The 26,133-nt window shown below is 37.8% G+C and overlaps 1 protein-coding gene across 4 annotated transcripts in view; it reads left to right on the forward strand.

The window, feature by feature from the left end:
- The first annotated feature begins 529 nt into the window (after window positions 1–529).
- The window catches only part of LOC134224635 (fizzy-related protein homolog), an 80,745-nt gene continuing 55,141 nt past the window's right edge, over window positions 530–26,133 (forward strand). Inside the window, exons 1-3 of one of the 4 annotated variants that reach the window (XM_062704072.1) lie at window positions 530–662; window positions 6,692–7,238; window positions 20,967–21,219. In XM_062704072.1, the coding sequence (XP_062560056.1) occupies window positions 7,123–7,238; window positions 20,967–21,219 (369 nt within the window). In that variant the 5' untranslated portion in view covers window positions 530–662; window positions 6,692–7,122. Of the gene's footprint in view, window positions 663–712; window positions 833–6,691; window positions 7,239–20,966; window positions 21,220–26,133 lie in introns of those variants that run through there. The other 3 variants (XM_062704074.1, XM_062704073.1, XM_062704076.1) reach the window with 3 other exon arrangements.

Here is a 26,133-nt window from a genome sequence, read left to right on the forward strand (position 1 = left end):
ATTGCTCATCATGAATAAATTATAAATTATGAAATCTCGCTTAACTTTTCAGAAGGTCCTAAGTAACATTTTTTTCATGAATTAATTTGAGTACTGCAATCAAAAGCTTTCATGTTGTTCTGTTGATTGCGCTATTCAAATTAATTCATGGAAAAAATGTTACTTAGGACCTTTTGAAAAGTTAAGCGAGAAATTTATGTTATGTTTGCATTATTTGTGTGAATAAAATCGGTTTATGCGATTATACAGAATTTGATTTTCAACTGAAATCACATTTTTCATTTCAACCGTGTAGTGTTACCATATGGGAAGTTCAGATGGGAACGCAAGTTTGTTAACGGTCATCAAAATGCGCAGGGGCTAACGAACGCTGATGGTTATTGTAGGTAGTGCAACAAAGAAAGAGGATATTGTTTTGTATCTTTTTCTCGTACTGGCCAACGGAGTTTTCGACAGTAAAAAATCGACGAAAGCTTTTCTCTCCATCCTTCGTTTCTTCTTCGTTGATGTTGTGCTTTTATTTTTCGTGTTATTTTTTTCGGAACGGTGGACGTGTGAGTTTGGTAATAATCTGATGGAAAATCGAAGTTTATTCGGAAAATCAAGCATTTTCGGGATCAGTGATATTGAAATCGTATTCCCACGGATGTGTGAACTAACGGGTATGCGAATTTTCTGTACGAATTATTTGCGCGAGTGGTAAAAAAGTGTTTTGATGCGGGGTGCTGCTACGCACTGCATTCGAAATTCGACAGTGATGTTTTCAAAAGAAGCAAAGGCTTCTCAATTATCCATCTGCTTGTGCCATTCTGAATTCGATTCAATTTTTCATGTAGGTACATAGATGAAATCCATTTATGTTAGTTTCGAAAGTATTCTACTGAAAATCATTCACTTTTGGTGTATATTGTGCAACAATAAAAAAAAAAGTATGGTGATCCGCACTGCGGAGTGCAACAAACGTCTGTCTACACAACTCTTTAGTAGGGTAAATGACGCAAAAATGGAGGAACTAAGCACAGTTTCAAAAAGCGTTAACATTTTTTGACGTAGAACTACGTCTGTCTTTTCTATATTGGGGTACACTTTACGATTGCAAAAAAATCGAAAAACGTCACGAAAATATGATAGACTTTGATCGTTAATATCTCAGCCGTTTCTCAATGGATTTTCAATTTTCTTGGACCATCCGATCAAGAAAGAGTCAACGCTTCATTCCAGATATGAAGTCGTTTTTACTCGTTTTTTTTTACACGAATCGCTTTTTATGCGATTTTTTTCACTAGAATTTCGGGATTAACGCGATTCATTTAGACATATTTTGGAATTTATGCGGTTTTTTACGTTGTTTTAATTTACGCGGACCATATCCTCCGCGTAAAAGCTGACTCCAGTGTGTTACAATATTTATGTATGATTATTTACTACTGAACACTTGCTAACAGTTTAGCAATCGGTTTTGGTGAATCAGTCAAACTCGTAAATGCATCGCAAGCTTCTTCTTCCATAACACTACATTCCAACTGGAACTTGGCCTGCTTTCAACTCACTCAATCTCAGCAGACAATCAGGAAAACCACCAATACTGCCACGTAGTTCAACGTCACCTTTGCGTACAACCCGATTGGGCTGCACCTTTGAGTTTTTTTGACGTAGGACTTACGTCTCTCTTTACTATACCGGGTGTCATTTCAAAATATTCAAATCGACTGCGTTACGCTGTGTTGAAAGATTTTAACCCTTAAATGCGCAATGTTGTTTTAAAACAACAAACCGAAAATACGTTTAATGTTAATGATTTCAATAGTTATTTACGTTAAAAATATTTCCGACGATTTGTAAAACATTCGCTTTGCGCCTTTAAGGGTTAAACGTTAATAGCGTTCGTCTCAGTGGACGAATTCCTGCGGTAAGTCCCTCAATCGACAGATTTCAAGTATGTCTTCCATGTCCATGCTTGATAAGACCCGAAAAACTTGTTTCAATAGGCATGAAACTGTTTTCAATGAAAAACATTGAGATCAAGGGAACCTATAAATATGGGTACCGCATAATTCTTGCATCATTCCATTACCACGTTCTGATTGGTGCAGACACCAGCGAATGAGCAGCCGCTGGGTCTGTCGAGAAGCCATAAAATGGCGCAACGCGATTTTTTCCTTTCATTCTGACCGGGACAAGCGAAGCAACCGCATCATCGATTGAACAGCACTCACACCTTTTAGCAGGGAATGAAGTCTGCACCGACCGCTTTTTCGGCTCGACACCATCGAAGCGACCATCATCAGCCAAAACCTAGCCAGTACATCAGCAGTCCACCCTACACACCCGACAAAGCAGCAATGCTGAGCAGATACCGGCAGCAGCAGCAGAGTCGAGCCGAGACCGGCCGGCATCGGTGCTGAGCCCAGACAGCCTGAATAAAAGCCACATGATGCAGCATGTATGTCCAAAAAACAAACGGTTCTTCAGAGAGCCAATAATAGAGATCAATATCAATGCTTTCAATACCCTTCGGGATAGAAATTGTACTTGGGTGCCAAATCCAATATTCTAGAGATAAAATGTTATGCGTGGTTTTCAAAACTAAATTCAAAACTAACAGTGGATAATTTTTCTGATTTAACCGCGAAGTGGACGAAGGACTGCGCTTGACCATGCCTTTAAAGATTCATAAGATGTCCAAATCTCTCACATAATCTTATTTGGATAAAAAAAACACAGATAACAGCTCAAACATTAATAAACTATCAATCGATTTTTCATCAAATGTTGGATTTTTTGGCATTGATAAAACAATATGTAGATAAACATTGTTTGATACTGACCACACACAAAGCGAACGTGACTGAATGATCGTCCCATGTTACCAATTATTAATCTTATCACCCGAAATCCCATGTCCGGGTCCTTCCAGTTTCATTCCATCTACTACTAACAATGTTGTCTCAGAAAAGAACACGTACTTCCCACCTGAAATGCAATTCTAAGCTCGCTTGCCCGGCTTATTAGCCTGTATCTAGCGAAAAGTCCCGTTAGGAAATAGACGCCAGCAGCGAGCAACAAGCGTAAAAAAGAAGAAGCCCTTCTCGAACGCGTTGATGATGATGACGCTTTGGCTGACAAAGAAGCGGGATACAAGACACTAGCTGATTGGCCCACCAATGGGGGAGGTTCCTTCATCAGTGCTGCCACCTGGAAAAGTTTAGAGAAAAAGCAGAACCATGCAAATTTGACATGGCATGATATAGAAAATCAGAATTAAAATGTCTTTAGAGCGTTATAGAATTTTTTTTACCAAACAATTTTTAGTTTGTGGGGTTAGAAATTCAACAATCTTAAGCATTATCTGCTTATTCGAAAAAAATATAAAAATAGAGATATCATGTCTATTGTGTGGGCTTTTCGATTTCTAACCCCGTAGACCAAATTTTTTTTGAGAAATTTCCTTAATTTTTGTTTTATAACAAAAATATACTTAATTTCCTATACCACACCGTGTGGAATTTCAATGATTCTACTTTTCCTCTCGATGACAGCTGGTGGTCTGCTCCTCCCCTATTGGGAAGCAGAGAAGATTCAAAATAAGGTATAAAAGAAAAGTGCATTCGCTCGCAGAGCATTCAGTCTTTTTTATACCATCACTAGAAATTCGCGGTTATTTGAAAAGATCGTTTTCTTACTTTTTCACTCAGCCGAAGCAAACAGCCTTTTTCAAGGCTCTAAGAGTTAAAAATAATGTTCTCCTTCAGTCGCTATTGCACGGATTAGAACGCTCTTCAGTGGAAGGGCCTACATACAGTCTACATCCTCTGCTGAGCCAACTTGTGGTTTATTTCAGGCAGTCCTTCAGTGGGAAGGTTGACACTGTGGAGGCTAATATTTCGTGACCGGACAGATACTTTCTGAATTTTTTTTTGATGATCCTTGTTCGAGGTAGATTTGATTTCTGTGTCGGTTTGATGAGAAGATTTTGCCAAGGAATGGTATGCAACGCCGATTATTTATCCAAAATAGTTGACGTGAGAAATTTGGACATATTATGTATCTTAAAGGCATGGTCAAGTCAAGTCCTACGTCCACTTAGCGGTTATGTCACAGACATTACCCACTGTTCGTTTTTTTGATTCGCTCGTACCTTTCGGCGGCATTTGAAGGTTTTTCAAATTAGGGCCGATACATCCATGATTTTAATCCAAGCTTAACGTATCATTAATACGCAATGATCTAAAGTTAAGCAAAGGTGATAACTTTTGTAATTAATTTTATTGCGTATCGTAATAATAGTATGCATCTTATTTTTCTATAGTTGCGAAATGCTTTGTATTCATTTGCACCATGAATTCCGTGATGTCTTTGAAAAGTTTTTATAGGAAAAGCAATCAACTGGAGAAGTATATTGGTGCGATAAATTCGTAGATTTGAAATTATATTAATTACCGCAACTATACCATCAGACCACTTATCTCACGGCTCTTATTAACTGTTAGGTAACACAATATTATAAAGCCTATCGTAATGCTAATAACGCCTGCTGAGTAAAGCAAATGGAGCTGGCGCTTTTTCTTACGGAAAAATATTCCATACGGAAAAGTGAGATTTCTCCCATTGAAACAACTGTTTTTTACTGTGGTAATTTGATGGTAAACCCATTCCGTATCAGCAGCGTACTAGGCTTAAGTAACTAAAATCACTTCTCTACTATCTGATTAATGCAATGACCGGCATACTTATATACAAAATTAATCTCGATTAAGTTTGATTCAAGTGTTTATCTGTCAAACGAACCGATTAAATTTTTAAATAAATTTTGTTCGGTATATGGAGTGAATTCGAGCACCTGTAACCGAGCTATTATCTGCTCAAAATGAATAATATTTGTTTAATTTACCAACAAAACAAGTAATAATTCTTGTATTATTTAAATGCATTTTCCTTATTTTATAAAAAATGAATGCTTTTTCCTTATTTCTCTAATGAAGGAATCTTCCATTTTCATTCGATTTATCAAGTGCCATCCAGTAGGTATATTGTTAAAACTAAGTTCGATGAGCCTCGCATTTCTAGTAAATACAAAACGCCAAATTTGCTGAAATAATTTGTATTCAACATAATTAACATTAAAAATTGAAGCCCTTCCCGAATAAAAAATATTATAAAAAAACAATAGAATTTATTGTAACATCACTATACAACACAATAAATTTACAATAGATTTTATTATAGATGAAATAATAGAAATACATTAGAATGTATTTTTATGAACCATTCATTAAATTGTAAATGAAGTTTTCGCATTAAAACGTACGGGTTGTTAAGTATCGTAACTATACAAAATCTGAGATTTTTGCATACACTTTTGTTTGTCAAACAATAGAGTGTATCGTAAATATATTGTGTAAATATCCAAAGAAAACCGTTCAAATTACATTAGATTGAATTGTATTTTTATAGTAAAACAATACGATATTGGATTTCTTAATTATGACGGCTTTACCGTTCAACAATGAAATTTGAAGAAAAATAATGCATATTTGCGGCAATGGGATAAATATTGTTATATTGCTTATATGCAATTTGAACAAAATTTTCAGAAGTTATCAATGATTAAAATTTATGCACTAAATGTTCTAAAAACAATTGGAAGTATTGTTACATTAGAGAACTATGTTGACGTATTATATCCACGGTGTTGATACAATATGGACAACCATCAAGAAACAATATATCCTATTGTACACCGTAGAGAGTATGGTAATTCAATTGTTTACACTGTTGAGCCTATGGTACACTTTTATCCGGGTTGTAACATAGCTAACATTTATTAGTGTTGGCTAACACAGCTAACCAGTAGGGAAAAATCAAGTCCCGCGTGATTCTTGAAAACGTAAGTCCAAAAGAGATGCTCTCTTTGTTTACTTTCTCTTTCGATTATTACGAAACCATACTAACAATTACATTGGATTTTTTCACAGTGATCTGAAGAAAATAGCTTTGTCTAGCGTGCTGAGGTGGAAATATTGCAATAAATGCAAAACTAACTTCGATATTAATGAAAGAGTGCGTAATGAAAGAGAGTCTCTCATGCTAGAAGTGTATTTCAATTTAAATTAAAAAAATAAATAAATAAATTTTATTATTATGAAAAAACTTGAAATCGAAGAGTGGCTGATAGCTGAGTTCCCAAATATTATATTACTCGAATGTAAATAGTGAAAATGTTTGAACTGTAAAGAAATAATTTTGGAATCAAACGATAGACTTACATTTACATCCATGTGTAACAGGTCTTGGATCGCAGGTTTCGATTATTTTGCGTGATATTATTCAGTTATCTTGATGGCATTTCCTTTGCCTATAGGCAATATAATTTGAATAACATGTTATTCAGTACGACGACTTTTTGATCGGGTTTCGTCGATTCTCGGTGCATCCACCGATGAGGTGCCGGCGCATTTTCCACATTTTTACCGTTTTCTTCTTTCGCGTTGCGCACATGTGGTGGTGAGATGGTGCGTCAAACGAAAGCAGCCGTGTGCGTTTTTATTTCCGTGCATATTCGCAGTAAGAGACCAAAACAAATAGCTCCCAAAGCCAGAAGTGCCTCACTTCAGAATCAAAACTCGTCGGCGGCAGATGGTTAGTTGGGTTTGTCCGTTGTTGGGTTCAAGAATCAGGTTGTCCAATACAGCAGAGGATCTTTATTGCTATATTCGGTAGAGGATTAGTTAGAAGTTGACAGTAGCATTCATTCTGAAGAAACTGGTTTCAAACGAAAAGATAACTGCGAAGAAAGTGGATTACATCAAAACGAGCCAGAGCAGCTACCACCCACTAATGGTTTCCCACATTGTGGTTAAATAAAACACGTCCTGTTAGAAACCGTAGTGAGCCGACCGTGTTCCCCTTTTCTCCCACACGCAAAACTGGACAGCAGCTGAAATCTGTCGTTGGTAGTCTGGCGACAACAACAACGGATCACCGAGAAAAAAATAACGAGTGATAAATTTGGGCAGTGAGGGGTTTGAGTTTTGCGGTGGCTGAAGCTGTGGTTGAGTGTGATAAATTTTAACCAGTGAAGAATTGTCGCAGCAAAAAAAATTAGACTCAACAGTGTATACGATGTTTAGCCCAGATTATGAGAAACGGATTCTGAAGCACTACAGTCCGGTAGCTCGGAGCCTTTTTAACAATAGTGGCGAATCGTCGTCATCGTTGGATCGTTTCATTCCTTGCCGGTAAGTTATGAATACCATTTTTTATTTTAGAAATAGAATCCCTATAATTGTTACTATACAATTAACCGTTCATGAGTCGATATTGGAGGAACCATCTATAGTGCTGGAAATATCCAGACAAAATCTTTGGGAAGCTTTTCGAATGGGACCATCATAGTAACCAAGTAAATTGCATAGCACACATTGAATCATGTAGGGTAAAACACCCAGAAATTACCCTAACCACAGTTTTCGCTCACCTATTTTATAATATTCATTTCTAGAAAACAGTTGTTAAAAACAGCTAAAGTTGAAGTTTTTACATACAACTATCAAACAATAATTATTGTGCTTATACTGCGTCTCGAATGACTCGAAAATTGTTGATTCCGACACGTCTTACTTGAGACGACCGTGTAATTTAAATATGAGGTGGGAACCTCACCTCATACGAGGCGCAAAATAAGCACATATGAAAAACTTGATCTTCAACTGTTTCCAACATTTAGTCTTCGAGTAATAAAGATTAAAAATAGGTGGGATTTCTGGATGTCTTATCGTAGGGCCAATTGAAAAAATATGTCGAAAAAAGAAAAATAATTGAAATTTGTATGTCTACACGATGTTAAATGCTGTCCAGAAGACTAGAACAAATAATAAGTGAGTAATGAAATAAAATGGAAATGATATGCGAGTATGGACAATAACATTTCAATTTCCGTCACTTGAGATTAATAAAAAAAAATCTAAAGTTGCTCGATACCAGGAAAAATGTGTCTTTGTCCAAAACAACTAAAACTAGTTTGTCCTATATTGATACTAAAAAGCACTAAAAAACAGTTCTATTAAGATTTTAATACAATGATAATGACGATTCTTCCATGTCAGTCATTATAGCCAATGACGTTAAAATTTTTACGTTACGTTCAAACTTTTAAGAAATCTAATGGATTGAATCATTCGAGTCTCCTAAACGTTTTGATCAGATACATATTTTGATTCAGGTCGTCACAGTACATAACATTCGTCTTCATTCAGCACGGTCCATGGCTGTACGTTGCCAGTCACGCAGTCTAAGGGGGGTCCGAGAATCGTCTACCACCTGACCTGGTCGATCTACGCACCTCGTCTTCGTTTGCCCGTCGGATCTTTGTCGAGAATCATTCTCACCGGATTATTGTACGACAATTTTGCTACGTACCTGATTTCCAGCAGTTGAATTACCTAGTAGAATGCATTGCCCAAAATTCCTTTCGCAAGTCTCGCTGTAATGCCGCATTAGGGCCAAAATGAATTATCCCCATCCTGGGCGTTTGTCCACTGTCCCAAGATATCTAACTCAGTTAACAGTTTCAAGTACGTTAGTCTTATTACGTTGAACGTTAAACTGATCTTCGGTAACAGGACTTCCGTCGGCCGTCGCAGTTTGGCGACTATTGGTGGATTTGAAACCCAATGAAACTAAGTAAGTGTTGGTCTATTGGGAATTGTATTCAAAAGTGAGTCAGAAAAGCTTAAACATGCTTCCCAGATTTTTTGTATCAAACTGTATATACTATATATGCATATGCATTTGGCTTGCACGGTGCAAGGATTTTATAACCAGCCTGGAACGAAAATTTATAGATATGAATTTTGAATGGACATCCCACGGTTTCCCATAAAATTTTATGTAGGTCGCTCACCAGACCCAACCCGCCTTCATATGGTTAGGCTTCGTTATATTAAAAATGTTCGGCAATTTGTGATTCATTAAAGTTTTTTTCATTAGATTGAATTCTGATGCGAATATTTATGTGTACATGGTAGGTCTGTGACGATTAAATTCACTAATTATTTCACGTGTACGATACTCGTGAAACGGCTTCTGATTATTATCTCGTCGTTTACGGTTGAACGATGCCCTTAGTCGTTAAAAGAAAATAAGAACATTAAAAACGTAAATCGTCAGATTACTAATCCGATAGGCGCTAAGCGCGATCGTTATAAACTTGTTAGGTGATAGCCACCCTTTCAAAACCCTATTAGCTGGAATTGCTGTGCGACGTAGAGTGCGAAACGAACTACATATATGTGGTATATGTAGTTTGTCTAGTGGGTAGGGCACATTTTATTGTTTGCTCAAGTCAACTTTCCCTAGTTGGGACTGAGGCTTCTGATTTTTGCGCCGTCTTAACTATGCTGTCTGCTTCCGGTATTAGATACTAATTGTAGCTAATGTTCTGCTAAATTTTTGAGCATTCGTGTATGGATGTATACACATTGTATATGAAACGCTTGACTTATTCAGCATCGGGGGCAATTTTGTGCCATTGAACTCAATGATTTATTGATTTTTAGCCGGTATCGTAGCTTCATGGTAGCAAAGATGGCATCACTCACAAATTCACATTTTTAGGTGTCTTCTAATTATCATTAATTATCGAATCCATTGGGTATAGCCAGGTTATATTTCAAAGGAGAATAGCTTTGTTTAAATCATGTCAAAGATACTTCTTGTTGTTGTTATACATTTTTAACTGATTTTAATTGCCGTCATGTCACCTTTCAATCGCTTCTAGAAAATATATTACGTTTTTCGTTAATATATATCAGCGATTCTCAACCTTTTTCTTGAGAGGTACCCCTTTGACCTTATGCTTTCGCTATTTATTTTGCTGTATTTGAAAATAAGCGTATTCTGGAGAGCTATATATCTCTATAAAGTTGTCTGAAATTTTCGTTATTCCGTGAAAGTTTCCAATTAAAATTTATTTTATACATCAAGCTTACCTGGGGGGTCCCGTAGCGTAGTTGGCTACACGTTCGCCTCATTAGAGAATGGTCATGGGTTCGATTCCCAGCCCCTCCACCAAACCCTTGCCAGTCGCCAGAAGCGCAGTCCGTACGGTGGCGTTTTGGGGAACGCGCCTCACCAACACGGCTGCCTAATGACGACTGACAAATCTGTTCTTCTCGGAGGCATTCCTCCAAAGTACTTCGATTAATGGCAACCGAACAAAGCAACGATCACTGGATTCACCACATGGTCAAATGAACACAATGGACTCACGATGATATGGACTGGCAACGACAACAATAACGAATTATGGACATCTAAAAATAGATTCTGTGTGGACTCTGTACAGCAGAGTACCACAGTAGATCACGGCACAGTAGCGGTCAAGAACACAAAGTGTCTACCAAATAAACAGAACGAATAAAAAAAAAATCAAGCTTACCACAAGACTTCGTAGACTTTGGGAGGCTTCCGAGCCTCTTGAAAAAAAACCTTCCATGCCTCCTGAAAGTAGGATGCCGATTCGCTTGATTGGGGGCTTTCGAGCCGCTAGAAAGTAAGCCTTCCGAGCCTTTTAAAAGGAGCCTTCCGGAAGGAGGACCTCTTGAAAGAAGGCTTCCGAGTCTCTTGAAAGAAAGCTTCCGAACTTCTTGAAAGGAGGTTTCCGAGCCTCTTGAAAGGAGACTTCCGAGCCACTTGAAAGAAAGCTTCCGAGCCCCTTCCTTGAAAGGATGTTTCCACGCATTTTAGAAGAAGACTTCCAAGCACCTTCAAAGGACGCTTCTCAGCATTTTGAAAGTAAGCTCACCAGCGTCTTGTAAAAAATGCAAACCTCTTGAAGGGATGTTTCCGAGGCTCTTGAAAGGAAGCTTCCCAGCCTTTTGAAAGGAGGCTAACGGGCCTCTTGAAAGGAGCCTCTTGAAAAAAAACAGGCCTCTTGAAAGGAGGCTTCCGAGTCTCTTGAAAGAAAGCTTCCGAGCCTCTTGAAAAGCGGTTTCCGAGCCTCTTGAAAGAAGGTTTTCGAGCTACTTGAAAGGAAGCTTCCGAGCCTCTTGAAAGGAAGATTTTGAGTCTCTTGAAAGAAAGCTTACGAGCCTCTTGAAAGAAAGATTTTGAGTCTCTTGTAAGAAAGCTTACGAGCCTCTTGAAAGAAAGCTTCTGAACCTCTTGAAAGGAGGCTTCCGAGTCTCTTGAAAGCAAGCTTCCGAGCCTCTTGAAAGGAAGATTTTGAGTCTCTTGAAAGCAAGCTTCCGAGCCTCTTGAAAAGAGGTTTCCGCGCATTTTAAAAGAAGACTTATAAGCACATTGAAAGGACGCTTCCCAGCATTTTGAAAATAAGCTTCCAAGCCTCTGCTTGAAAAAAAAAATGCGAACCTCTCGAAGGGAGGCTTTCGAGGCTCTTGAAAGAAAGCTTTCGAGCCTTTTGAAAGGAGGCTTCGGAACTTCTTTAAAGTAGGCTTCCGAGTCACATAAAAGAATGCTTCCGAGCCCCTAAAAAAGGCTTTCGATCCTCTTGGCAGGAGGTTTCCGAGTTTCTTAGCAGGAAGCTTCCGAACCTATTGGCAGGAGGCTTATGATGTGCTTTGAGAGGAGCTTCTTGAAAGGAGGCTTCCAATCTTCATGTAACAAAGCTACTGAGCTTTTCGAAAAAAGGCCTTCATGTCTCTCAACTGAAGGCTTCCGAACCTCCAGATTCTAGATTTCAGTTCCGAAGCATATTATTCAACATGTTGTCTCGATTAGGTAGATTACTTTGGAGATTTTTAGAAATTGTTCTTTCGACATTTTGTCCTTTGATCTTTTGTACAGCAGCCCTTCATATACTGTTCTGCTTGAAGTGGACAGGATTTCTTTGACAGGAAAGTCTTTGATTTTCTCATCGCCATGCATATGATGTACAATACAAAGTTTTAGAATAAACAAAAATAAAAATTGTACAAAAAGTTTTGTTGGAATCGTAATTAATCCGCCATTATGCATTTTTGTTCGAGGTACCCCCTGGGTTCAACGAAGGTACCCCAGGGGTACATGTACCCCAAGTTGAGAACCGCTGATTCATTTTTTTTTCGAAGCCATTCTGGGTCCTGAACAGCTGTGCAGAATTTGGGACCGATTGGTTGCTTCCTCGCTTTCCGCATCGCGTTTGAAGTTTGTATGGAAATTAGTATGGGAGAACGTATATTTTTACATTTCTACTACTAGAGGTTTCAGTTCATCGTAAACCAAGTGACACATTGCGTTAAAGTATAACCCAAAGGATACCGAACAACTTTGCTGAAGAAGGCACGTTGCTGTAACGTCAACAAAAAAGTTATAACGCTTCGAAGATTGAGTGTTCAAACCATATGCAAAAAATCGTTTATTCTGCCAGCACTGCCGAACTACGTAGACCAATAATTTAACTGAGTGTTATTTCAAAATAATTGATCTTATAGGGTTTTAGAGCTCATGGGAGCTATCCTGAATTATTTCACAAAGAAAAAAAATCCAACAAGAAGGAAGATGGGTTTGCCCTTCGATAACTATAGGTCGTCCGGTAGTGCTGGCAGAAACATTGATTTCTTGCATCAATTTCAACAATCAATTTTCGAAACGTAATAACATTTTTTGTAGACCTTCCAGCTACGTACCTTCTTCGGCATCTTCCAGACTATATGCTAACGTAATGAGTCACGTGATTGATGATAAATTGAAGCCGCTAATAGCAAAAATATGAAAAAGTACGTTTTCCCATACTAATCTCCTTGTAAATTTAAAACGCGATGCGGCATGCGAGGTCGCAACCAATCGAGCCCATATTTTGCACAGTTGATTGGGGTCCCAAAACGATTCTGAAACGCATGTATTTGGTATGATTTAAGGACAAACATCCCAAATTTCGAACATTTCAACACGTAACCAGTTAAATGAGGCTTAAAGCATGGAATTAAAGAGTCCCATCTCGACTTGTTTTCTTGTCTCGGGCAAAAAATAACACTTTTCCCGTAATATTGATAAAATTTAATTCTTGTAAGGATTTTGTTCAATAGCAAATTTTCGAATTTCGCATAATTCGGGACCGATTTGAGATTTGGACGTAACTTATTTTGTAAACAAAGATGGTTTTACGGATTCCGTAGAATGCAAGCATTTTTCTCTAGAACTAGTTCCCTTACCTGGCAGAGGAAAGTCTATTCTCTTGGATACATACCGAATTGGAATTGGAATTCGCCTTCCAATGTTTGTTTACAAATCAGTCCCGAATTTTGATTACGTGATGTATTACTTAAAAACAAAAAATTGCATTCCCAGGTAATAGAAAATAGTAAAAGAATATCAAATTTTATCATTAATATATGAACAACAAAATTGCAAAATCTCATGTTAGTTTGTTTGATATAGTTACTAAAATAACTAAAATAATAGTACATTCAAAGTTAATTGCCTATATGCCGGGTATTAAGCCACCCGGAGTGGAAATTAATTTTACTATGTCTGAAACTCGATTATGCATATGCACAACATGTGATAGATTTAGTTCGAAAAAGGTATTGGAGGGTAACCGCTCCCTTCGGTGGGGTTTGATCCCACGAAACCAGTACGCTAGACAGGTGCTTTCCATACTAAGCTACGAAGGACCTAATCTAATTGCCTTATATATCTAAACTAACTAATTATCTTATTACTTTAATTATGAATCCAATTCCAAACCAAGATATTGGAAGCTTTCAACATTCTCCACTGGTTGCCCGGCTACTGTGAAACTGGAAGGAGTCACCGTGTTTACATTCAACGATTTAATTTTGTTGACGTTTATGACTAAACCTGCCGAAGAGGAGCGCTCGGCAAGGTCGTTGAGCTTACTCTGCATATCAGAGCGCCGTTGCGCGAGGAGTGCAACGTCATCAGTCAATTCGAAGTCGTTTAGGTGCTCAATGGTTATAGGCTGCCATAACAGCCCGCGGTTTGGTTCACGGTCAATCGCATCTACCAGAATCTCGTAGATTACGATGAAGAACAGTAACGGTGATAGAATACATCCTTGCCTCACACTAGCTCCGACCCGGATGGGGTCCGACAGGACCCCATTGTGCAGCACTCTACACGAAAAGGCCTCGTACTGTGCTTCTTATTAATAACTAGCAGACCCGACGAACTCCGTTTCTCCTAAAAGTGATTTATTCTTTGACGACTTCTCGAGTTATTCAGAAATGCCTAGTTTAATTGTATGGAAGCCCCCCTTTTCAAAGAGGGGAGGGGTCTCGAACCATCTTAAGAACCTTCCCCGGCCTCAAAAACCTCTGCATACAAATTTTCACACCAATCGGTTTAGTAGTTTCCGAGTCTATAAGGGTCAGACAGACAGAAATTCATTTTTATGTATATAGAAGAGAAGAAGAAGATTATCTTATTGCTTATAGCCTATTCAGATTACGCCATTAATGACATAATAATTGGCGTTTCAGGGTAAATACGCTTTATGATGTCATTATTTACGAATATTCCATACATTTTGCGCTGTCAAAAGATACCCGCTAAAAAGAGGCATAAAGAATTTATTATGAACAATTATTACGAGAGAGCTTTCGTTCTAACTGGAATGCAGGGAGAAATTCAACAAAACAAAACTGACAAGCGTCACGCTCTCTTTGCCAGAGAGAAAATTCTCTCTGTTTTCATTTCGTTTTGTAGTTGACAGTCATGCTCTTTCTATCGCAGCAGGGTCGAATGCATGTTATATGGAAATCTTCTGAGCGCTGAAGAATAACTCGGATTGTGATGGTTTTGTGGAAAGCATTTTATATGATGAAAAATAATGATGATAATTATTTATTCTCCACTTATTCAACATGAATTGTTTAAAAAACAGATGCTCTCTAGAATTAACATAAAGTATTCAACTTAAACCTAGATTTAATAGAACAAATCGAATAAATTTTCAAAGTTCAAGGGCCAATGCGGAAGACAATTTAAATCGTAGGAATGGTTGTAAAACGAATATATTTGATGAATAAACATGATTTCATAAATTGTTTCAATTCTGCTCCTTGAATGGCTTAATATACTTTGGATTTCAACATTTTTCACGTGGGACAACTGTACGATTTGAATGGGATGTATATATAAAGTAGAATAACCTTTTAATAAAACATGGATTAGTAATGCATTAATTCATCCAAAATCCAGTTTAAATTATATCACATTCACACGATTCGATTTTGTTAGAAGCTGTATCATTTATTGTCGAGTAGAACGCAATGGTTCAGTTTCCATTTTGAAAAAAAATTAAATTGCTGAGTTGCCCTTCATACATGGAGATACTGGAGGAAATACATTTTAGTTCGATAATATTTCTTGAAAATTGGTCCAATCGTCCTTTTTTTATTTATTTGTGAGAATTCCCAAAAGTATCTAAATTTTTCTTTCAAATCTCCGTTCGATCAAAGTACAGAATCAAAATACTTTTTAAACTTAAAAATAAATTGAGGAATAGTCTGATTCCCCGAAGAACGGTGCACCCAACTAATGAATGTAGCTTCGCTCATTATCCTTAATGAGAGCTTAAAATATTCTTCGAAAATCCCTTTTCATATTTTTTTTTATATTTTTTTTTCGTAGAAACTTTGTTCAGAAAAAATGTTCGATTGTCGCCACACAAATGCTTGATTTCGCAAATTAAATTTTAAAACTCTTCTTGAATTCAACCCTGTATTAGCGTGCAAATGAGGAAACATAGAAACGTCAAGATATATTATCTTGCTGCAGTCTGAACACCTCGTAATAATTGGATACCCTCTCATTTAACAAAGTCATAAATAGCCCAATCTGAATAGGCTATTAGGTAGAAACTTGATGATCTTTATTCAACAGCGAGGTTTGTACCTGTCGATAGATCTCCGAGCTCTCAACCACATCAAGTTTCCACGGTGTAGAGACGTTTCATAAAATTCTAATATTTGATGTCGTAATTGAATGATTTTCCTTATATACATGTTCTGCTACCTTGGATCTAAATTTGTAATGCAATCCCTTATCATTTTCCCTTTTCGCCTTGCTTACTTCCGCCATATTCTCCTTGAACCTTACATCTAATGATCTTTTTGTTTGGCCTACATAGTTTTTTTCGTATTTCTTTCCTTCTTGTTGATGATTGCTCGTATACAGGGATTGAACCTATCATTTCATTATCATTTAGTATTCAGCCAATAACTCAATCCAGAGGCGGAATTCCGAAAAGTGTTGTATGGCGGACTTCTAGCGCTGATTCCCCTCTACAACTTTGTATCATTTTATATACTAAATGATAATAACACTTATTATCATTTAGTATATTGAGTGTTCCTAGCGTTTTCCGCGGTAAATATTAGACATAGAGCAAAGTACCCTTAGACAAAGTTGTAGAGGGGAATCAGCGCTAGGAGTCCGCCATACAACACTTTTCGGAATTCCGCCTCTGGAATGAGTTATTGGCTGAATACTAAATGATAAGTTCAATCCCTGCTCGTATAGTCCTCTCCTGGTATCCGTTGATCTTCGCTGTTTCCAACATATGTTGTAGTTCCTTCGTTTTTTCTTCTTCGCTCAGAGGTATCGTCTGCATCCTGTGGATCATGTGATGAAACGCTGCCATTTTATGTTGATACGAGTGGCTCGATGTATATGGGATGGTGTTCGTTGGCTTCCTGTAGATTTCGAGGCTCAATGTCGTACTTGCTTCCCTGATGACCAGTAAATCCAAGAAAGGTAATTTACCTTCCTTTTCTTCCTCATGGGTAAACTTGATGTCATTATGCACGTTGTTTATCGCTTCCAAAATCCTGGGTAGATCCTTTTGATTGATGATGCTGAAAATGTCGTCGACGTATCTCCACCATTTCTTGGGTAGTACTCATTGATCCTGCAGGTTATTTTCCAAGTTCGCCATGAAAAGTTCGCACAAAAAACGGTGATAGCGGATTTCCCATAGGTGCTCCTTTCGTCTGTTTGTAGTAGTTTTCTCGGAATGTATAGTGGTTATCCGTCATGCATATTCTTGCCAGATTTAGGTACATCTTCACCTTTCTTCGCCATACTGTTTCTGTCCTTTATGTAAGCAACCAATCCTCCAAAAGATTCAGAGCGTCTTCAACTGGAACGCTTGGAAACAATGCCGCTACGTAGAAAGATACCATTATGTCCTCTTATTTGATGTGTCCAATAGCTTCTGGGCGCACTCCTGGGTGTTGATAACTGACCTGCTGGGGAATGGTTTCGGCATACTTTGCAACTCCTTCACTAACCATTTGGCCAGGTTTTGCGTAGGGGAACCCACTGATGAAACTATCTCTCGCATCTCCTTTCTTGGTTTATGGATCTTTGGTAATCCTTTCATCACAGATAAACAGACATAACACATTGAACATTCACTCATTAAATTAATCGTCGTACACACACTAACGACATCTGTAGTTTTCACTAAGTTGGGCAAATCACGTACCAGATGGCAATAGTGAGCAAACGTCTAACTCGAGCAAATCCGATGCATGCGCCACGAGTGATCAATTTGCCAACTATTTTTTTTTTCAGTTTAAGGCCGAAGTGGCCCGTGCGGTATATAAGAGTCTTCTCCATTCGACTCGGTCCATGGCTACACGTCGCCAACCACGCAGTCTACGGAGGGTCCGCAAGTCATCTTCCACCTGATCGATCCACCTTGCCCGCTGCGCACCTCGCCTTCTTGTGCCCGTCGGATCGTTGTCGAGAACCATTTTCACCGGGTTACTGTCCGACATTCTGGCTACGTGCTCGGCCCATCGCAGTCGTCCGATTTTCGCGGTGTGAACGATGGATGGTTCTCCCAACAGCTGATGCAATTCGTGGTTCATTCGCCTCCTCCACGTACCGTCCGCCATCTGCACCCCACCATAGATGGTACGCAGCACTTTCCTTTCGAAAACTCCAAGTGCGCGTTGGTCCTCCACGAGCATCGTCCAGGTCTCGTGTCCGTAGAGGACTACCGGTCTAATTAGCGTTTTGTAGATTGTCAGTTTGGTACGGCGGCGAACTCTATTCGATCGGAGCGTCTTGCGGAGTCCAAAGTACGTACGATTTCCAGCCACTATGCGTCTCCGAATTTCTCTGCTGGTGTCATTTTCGGCAGTCACCAGTGAGCCCAAGTACACAAATTCTTCTACCACCTCGATTTCGTCACCACCGATGCAAACTCGCGGTGGGTGGGTGGCAATTGGCCAATTAATGATTACTTAAATTGACCAGTAAATCAGTGAGCGATGAGCATTTCACGAGTGTTATGTCTGTTTGTCTGTGCTTTCATCCTTGGTAACACTGGGTTTACTGTCTTTACTCGAGCTTCTCCGATGAGTCTTCAAGTCGAGTCAAGTACGAGACACTGAAGACGACCTTACAGCTGAGATCGAAATACGTATATGTAAAAGTAATTGGCAGATAAAAGTGAGGTTAAAAACGAAGGATCATCATTCGACAAATTGATGATTGACACGTTATATGCACTGTTTCTTGTGCTTAAAATGGAAGAAAATGTTTGATAATGAAAACCCTGCTTTGATTCATACAATTGAAGTGATAAGAGTTCGTAAATTTTGATTCCAGTTTTGAAATTTTTCGAAACCTAACCTCACTTTTAATTGCCAATACGATTTGGTGGAATTAAATGTAATTGTACTAAACTCGTCCCTCGGGCCCTCCTTAGCCGTGCGGTAAGATGCGCGGCTACAAAGCAAGACCATGCTGAAGGTGGCTGGGTTCGATTCCCGGTGCCTGTCTAGGCAATTTTCGGATAAAAGTATCATCGTGTTAGCTGATATACGAATGCAGAAATAGTAACCTGGCTTAGAAACCTCGCATTTAACAACTGTGGAAGTGCTTAATGAACACTAAACTGCAAGGCGACTCTGTCCAAGTGTGGGGATGTAATGCTAATAATAATAATAAGAAGAAGACTAAACTCGTCTTATGACAGTGAAAACATTACACTAAAAAAGAGCTAATTAATTTTCTTGATAACAGTATTCAGTATTTCATGAGGCATCCCTCATATAACAATGGCATCAGTTGCAACTTTCTAATCGATGCAACAAGACTTTTAGGAAAAGTAGGGTATCTGTTCTATTATTAATAACGCTTCTGTTTTAATAACATCGACGAAACAGACAATTTTGGCTTAACTTACGTAGTTTTTTTTTTTGCTATCCTGCGTGTGCTCCAATTCTTCGTTTTTGATTATTTTTGATTTACATGTTATGAATCCAAGGAGCAGTAAACTCATTTATGTCAACATCAGGGAATCAATATTCGAGCAACGCCTAACTTTGTTGTCATCAGAATTTGTTACTGACAAACACACCTCGCAACAAGCTTTTATCAGTACCCAAACACAATATAACAAGAATCATTTGCCTCATATGCTCTGATATTTCCCAGAATACGATGCTAATCTTGTAAACATAGTTTAATTCTTATATATTTCTATAAAAGCAGAAACTACGATATTACGTAACGCAAAAAATGTGGATTTTGAACTCCCTCTCCCCTCATGTAACAACAAGTAACGCATGACCAGACCCCCCCCCACTTTAATTACGTAACGTTCACTTAGCCAACCTCCCTCCATATTTTGCAATTGTTATAAAAACATCACACAGCCTGTTGTTCTTTTTTTTTCTATGTCTATTCTCATTCTAAGCAGAACATTGTATCAGAGGTGTCGCTTCCGCATGTGCAACCTGTGCACTGCATAGGTAGCATTTTGTCCCTAATATTTGAACTCTCTTAACTTAACTTTTAAGAATTTAAGTGCACGGGAACTATTTTAAATCAATTTTGGAAAACTTATTAATTTAGCTTATTGAACACCCCTAACTCGATTTTACTATGGGACGACCTGCCAACCTGTGAGCTAAGTGCCAAACAGTTAAATTTCCAAAAACTTTTTAAATGGATTTTAAACATCAAATTTAGGGTCTACGAGTTGGAAAAAATATGTTGCAGCTGAGAAAAAGGTGCTCTATGAAATGGATAACAAAAATGTTTTCAAAATTAAAAACCAATTATGTTGTTTTCCACTAAATTTTATTCATTTCAAGCATACTTTTACCCATATTAATGACTGCATTCGATTAGTTGCAAATATTTTCTCCAATTCTGTACATTCTCTGAAACTATTCAGCACTTTCAGTACGACTTTCATTCCGACATTCACAGAATAAGACTACCGAGATAATCAGAAAAGCTTATAATCAAAAAATATAAATACCAATGACGGACAAAACAATAGATCAATTAAACGGCAGATGCAATGCATGTATGCATTGTGCATGTAGTTTATTTCTGGATAGTTAAAACAGTGTCCTAGTAGACGACATTATCTCTGAATGGCTCGCGAACTGCTTAAATATGTTTCACCCCTCCTCAGAACTTCGGCAGTAACCCTCTTAAAAAATAAGTGCTGAAGGCAGTTTTCATAATGTATTCAAATTGAAAAATATCAAAAGGAATTGTATGTTGTCACGTACTACACACTTAGAAATACGTATTTTGCCCCAATTGCCCCAATCTCATCCTCTTACAAAATAGGGACTTTTTGAATGCTGATTGTAAGAACAACAACCGTACAAACAAATAAAATGAACAATGTTTCCGATAGTAGTTTGTTGAACTGTGATATTTGGGTTATATTTTAAAATGTAAACCTCAACTAAGATCCCAATGTTTTAACATCTATAGATTTAAGTAGGTTGTAGTGATATTGAAGCGTTAATGTACATCAATGTTGCACAACAAAAGCAAAATCGTCGAATACGTATGTGACACTTCCGTATTGTGTTACATTATAATTCAATTCTTTATAGCCCACATCATACAATAATTGAACAAATTATCCAGATGTGGGTCACCCACACCTGCATCTAGGCCAAGGTAAAATCGTTAATGTTCTAACCGAAATGTGTGTTTTCCTCCTCTCATTAACGCAGGGCCAACAACAACTGGCAGACCAATTTCGCCTCGCTTAGTACCAAATCAAACGAAAACTCCCCACAATCGAACAAGAAACAGCGCGATTGCGGTGAAACGGCACGGGACAGCATAGCCTACAGCTGTTTGCTGAAGAACGAACTGCTCGGCACCGGGATCGAGGACGTCAAATCCGTGGCAGAAGACAAGGTTGGACTCCTGTCGAACAGCAATCGGCCCGGCCTGTTCAAGTATCAGTCACCGACAAAGCAGGTAGGTGGGTTTGGGAAGAATTTCACTCACTAGAGGCGATTGACCGAGTGCACTCGGACGAAGGAGATAAAAGCGGACAGCCACAAAAACAAAGTGCAATTAAAATGCAATTCATTTACGTTCAATTTCATGTTCAAGATTATTGACTCATACTTGCCGGAGTCGTGTGCCGTTCTGAATGTTGCGATTGGCTTGCACAAGCAAGTTTCTACGTACCTAATTGGGAATGTTGAAGATAGACTTATCAGCGCTTCAGTAGTTTTTGGGTCATACATCGTTCGTTAGTCGTTAGTCGAAGAGACAAAGATATGTATGATAAGGCTTTTCCAATTGAAACTGATAATGCTCTCCATGACTATTTTCTTATGATAATGTCGATTGCACTTATGAATATATGTATTCTAGAGTTTACGTCAGCATTTCTTCCAATGAACCTATGTAGCTTTTGGTGAATATATAATTGGGAGAAAAAAAATAACTCTGTTAGTCGCCAATTTCTGCAATCTTTTCTTGATAACCGAGTTTTATATTTGACTAGTCGACCCGGCAGACGTTGTCCTGCATAGTAGGCGAAAATACGTGTTGTGAACTGCCTATGCGAAATTTCCATACGAATCTAAATTCTAGTTTTTCACAATTTATTTAACTCTACTCGTAATTTTCGCATGAGGAAATATCATATAAACCCGTCGGAAACGATAACGAACATATCTGCTGAAGAAATGGAGAAAATCCATCCAGCCGTTTTCGAGTTATGTGGATACGAACACAGACCATTTCATTTTTTTATATATAGATAACATGTGAAAAGGGCCTACATCCATCCATGTCGTTCGAAATCACAATCACAATTTCATTAGCATTAGCATTGAGCAATTCGCACAAATTCGTAGGTGGTACAAGCCAAGACTATTGTATGAGAGTAGCAGCACTTTCATCCGTTACCACAGATATTGATTTGGGACTAATCACTATCTCTTAGATGGAAGCAATGCACTCTACAATAGTTGAGATCTGTCCTGGCCTTGCGAATGCGTAGGAAGGGGAAGGATGGTTAGTTGGACACCTACTTAAGAAAGATGCAGAGAACTCTACGACCTCTCATATGTGCCACGGGTGGTTTTGGGATTGTGTGGAAGGTTATAACAGAAATCGTTTTGGTAGAACGTGAAACACAGAAAGAACCAAGATAGAAATACAAAGTAGGAAAGGGACGAGCCTGGAATTGAACCCACGACCTCATGCTTATAAGGCAGAAACGGTAGCCACTAGACCACCGAGCTCGTCCGAAATCACAATCACAATTTCAATTTCCATTTCGCAGGATTATGATATTTCGAGCAGCAAAAACTTCTAAAAGCAAATAATCAACACTGTTTATTCATCGATAGCCTTATTTGCATCGAAAATAATCAAAAAATTGTAGAAACCGATTAAAGAAAATAGGGTAAAATGCCCAATAGTACACCCCCTAGTAGCGGAATTTTGATCTTCCTGTTATAAGCAGTAACACATTTCAACATATTAATTATGCTTGATATCTAATTACAAGTTCTGCATCTCCTCTTCACGATACATACATAAACACTCAAATACACGACTTTATTCGTTGAAATAAACATTTTAAAGCCTGACCGAATTCGCCCTATAGTAGACCCAATCCGTAATAGGAAATTGCTTCCCTATAGTCGACACTTCATTTGATTTTCATGTTTCATTTCGGGACGTTTATTTATTAGTTACCAGACTAAGGCCGGAGGCCAGCAGGAAACAATAGGACAGGATTCCCCGTCGAATGCAACTTGTTGTGAGAAAATCGGTTAAAGATAAGGGCCCTAGAAATAAGTGGGTTTTTGAATAGATTTTTTGGTATAAAAACCCAGAATAATCCACCTAGTGGTGATGCTGCCTTTCTCGTGTATTATATTTTTTTTTTCCAAGAGAGGACCCTTAGGAAAAATGGGAAAAAAAACAATGTTTTTTCAATATCTCCGGAACGCAATGGCCGATTGCACAGTGTTTTCTAACCCAGGAATTCGTGATCGAAAATGTTTTGGCCATGAAAAGTTGATTTTAGAGTCTCAGTGACTTCGGAGAAAAGTTTCAGTATGTTTAGCTCCATATTCTGGAAAAAATTTTTTTTTTGACTTTTCCCCCCCTAAAAGTGTGATGGAAATTCTCTTTCCTCCAATTATGAAGATACATCATTGGTGTCTTCGAGAAAGTTGTAGAAAAAGTTTCTAGGAAAAAAATTTCAATATAAATTTTATTTCTATCTGCTATAGAAGTCGAGATATGGGTCGTTATTTATGAACGACCACCAAAAAACAGGGTTTTCACGATACTTTCGTCAATATATTTTTTAGATTTTTCAAATGTTCTACAAAGATGTTAGATTAGGATAGATTTTCTTCATTTCTTCAGCAAATTTGTTTATCAACATGTCCGACGGATTTAGAGAATGTTTTCTCATGTAAGAATCTCGACCAAAATTGGAAAAATAAGAAAAATTGAAAATAAAATTTGTATGGAAATTTTAAAAATGTAGATCGCATTCTCGCCTACTGTGCAGGACAACGTCTGCAGGGTCATCTTAAGTCTTTACACTTACGCCAGACCTATGATTTAGCCAAATACAAAATTTTCTAAATGATTATGGATGGATGTTTTACAGAACTGACATGAATTTCAAATTCCGCGGGAAGAAACAACGCGTATTTAGAACAAAATCATCAAAAAGCGACCCCAGTGTATTTGGGCAAATTGTATTATTTTAGAAATCACCAAACAACCAGGAATGCTGATGAGAGGAAATGCAGTATCGGGTAAATCAGTAATCTTTATTGAATGGAAACTATGGTTAGCGACGCCTCAAACATCATAAGTTTAAATATAATTTTATGAAAACAATTCGAAGGTACTTGTTTTACCTATTTACTTTTCGAAATATCCCGGAATAATAAAAAGCCGGTTTGCTACGTCTAAAACATCACAATATTGCAAAACAGGTTAACAGAAAAGTGTTCCAAAATTTTTAGTTTATTTCTTTTCATTTAGAATTCTCTGGAAATACCAATATCCCGATATATTGGTATTTCTCTGTAAAATATCCGTCGATTCGATAATCATTTTCAAAATTTGGACATTAAAACAAGACATAGGTCTGGCGTAAGTGTTATTATCATGAACTAGATGACCCGGCAGACGTTGTCTTGCACAGTAGGTGAGAATGCGTGTTGTCATCTGCCTATACAAAATACCCATACAAATTCTAATGTGAATTTTTCATATTTTTTCAGTTTAAGTCGTGACTTTTACATAAGCATAATATTAAGCCCATAGGAAATTGTGATGAAGAAATTTGAACCCAGCCGTTTCTTAGTTATGCGGAATACATACCAATTCATTTTTAGATATAACAAGAAGAAGAAGAAAACATATCCATACGGTACTTACGGAAAGCTAAGTCACATATATGTTGCAATGCAACCGTTAGTGCATGAGTTATACTTTTAATCTCCTAATTAAAATTCTGCCCCATTTTGCCCCTACATGTATGCAATTAATGTCAAAATGCTCATTTTTGAACAAAAAATCGTCAATAACTTCATCAATATTGAAAATAAGAAGAAACTGTCTTCGAAAGGTTCATGTTTTTTATCGTGACGGAGGTCTTTGTAGAACATTTGAAAAATCTAAAAAATATATTGACGAAAGTATCGTAAAAACCTGTTTTTTGGTGGTCGTTCATAAATAACGACCCATATCTCGACTTCTATAGCAGATAGAAATAAAGTTTATATAGCAAAATTTTTCCTAGAAACTTTTTCTACAACTTTTTCGAAGACACCAATGATGTATCTTCATAATTGGAGGAAAGAGAATTTCCATCTCACTTTTAGGGGGATAAGTAAAAAAAAAATTTGTTTCCAAAATATGGAGCTTAACATACTGAAACGTTTCTCCGAAGTCACTGAGCCTCTAAAATCAACTTTTCATGGCCAAAACATTTTCGATCACGAATTCCTGGGTTAGAAAACACTGTGGATTGGGCCGATTTTCAATAGCGAAAAATAAGGAAGGATTCCGCGTCTTCCATAAAAAAGGGTTGCGTGAGGGAGAGTGGGGTATCAAAATTATCAAATTCAGCGTTACTAATTTTGTGAAATAACCCTAAGGGAACGTAAATCAAGAACATTCATAAAAATGGCAAATTTATGAATTTCAATTCAAAGCATCGATATTTTTTAAGCATTCGTATGTACATTATGAGTACAGCATTGACATTGTGACTCATGCTACCAAATGCTCATCCGGAATATCCGGAATGTGCTCGTTCGCAAATTACGTAACGCTAAATTTGACGATTTTGAACCTCCATCCTCCCCATCGTAACGCTTTTTTATGGAAGGTTTAATTGGTTTGTATTACTCGTGACGCACGGTCTGACCGGCTGCCTCTCCTTCCAGCGTTTTGTAATTTGTGAACAGCCTCAATATTTATATGTAGTGTGACAATCCTTACCATTTTTTTAGATACCTCATACAAAAAGTGTGGCATAGGGGGAGTGGGATTGAAAATTGCCATTTTTTGCGTTATGTAATTAATGGATCTTCCCTTAATTATGAAATGAATATTTTCGTTTTCTAAAGAATCACTCGGTGGCCAAGGTGATCTATACACAATGTCATGCTCAGAATATCGGACAATAACCCGGTGAAAATTGTTCCTGATAGGGATCCGCAGAGGACAAGAAGGCGAGGTGCGCAGAGAGCAAGGTGGTTCGATTTAAGGTTTCCCCGGTTCCTTGGCGAAATACTGACCGAGCTGAATGTAGACGAATTTTATGTACTGCAGAGGCCTTAGTTTGAATAAATCAAATGAAATAAATTCCGTAGTTAGAATGTCAAATGA

The sequence above is a fragment of the Armigeres subalbatus genome, chromosome 3 (assembly GCF_024139115.2).
Source record: "Armigeres subalbatus isolate Guangzhou_Male chromosome 3, GZ_Asu_2, whole genome shotgun sequence".
Classification (NCBI taxonomy): Eukaryota; Metazoa; Arthropoda; class Insecta; order Diptera; family Culicidae; genus Armigeres; species Armigeres subalbatus.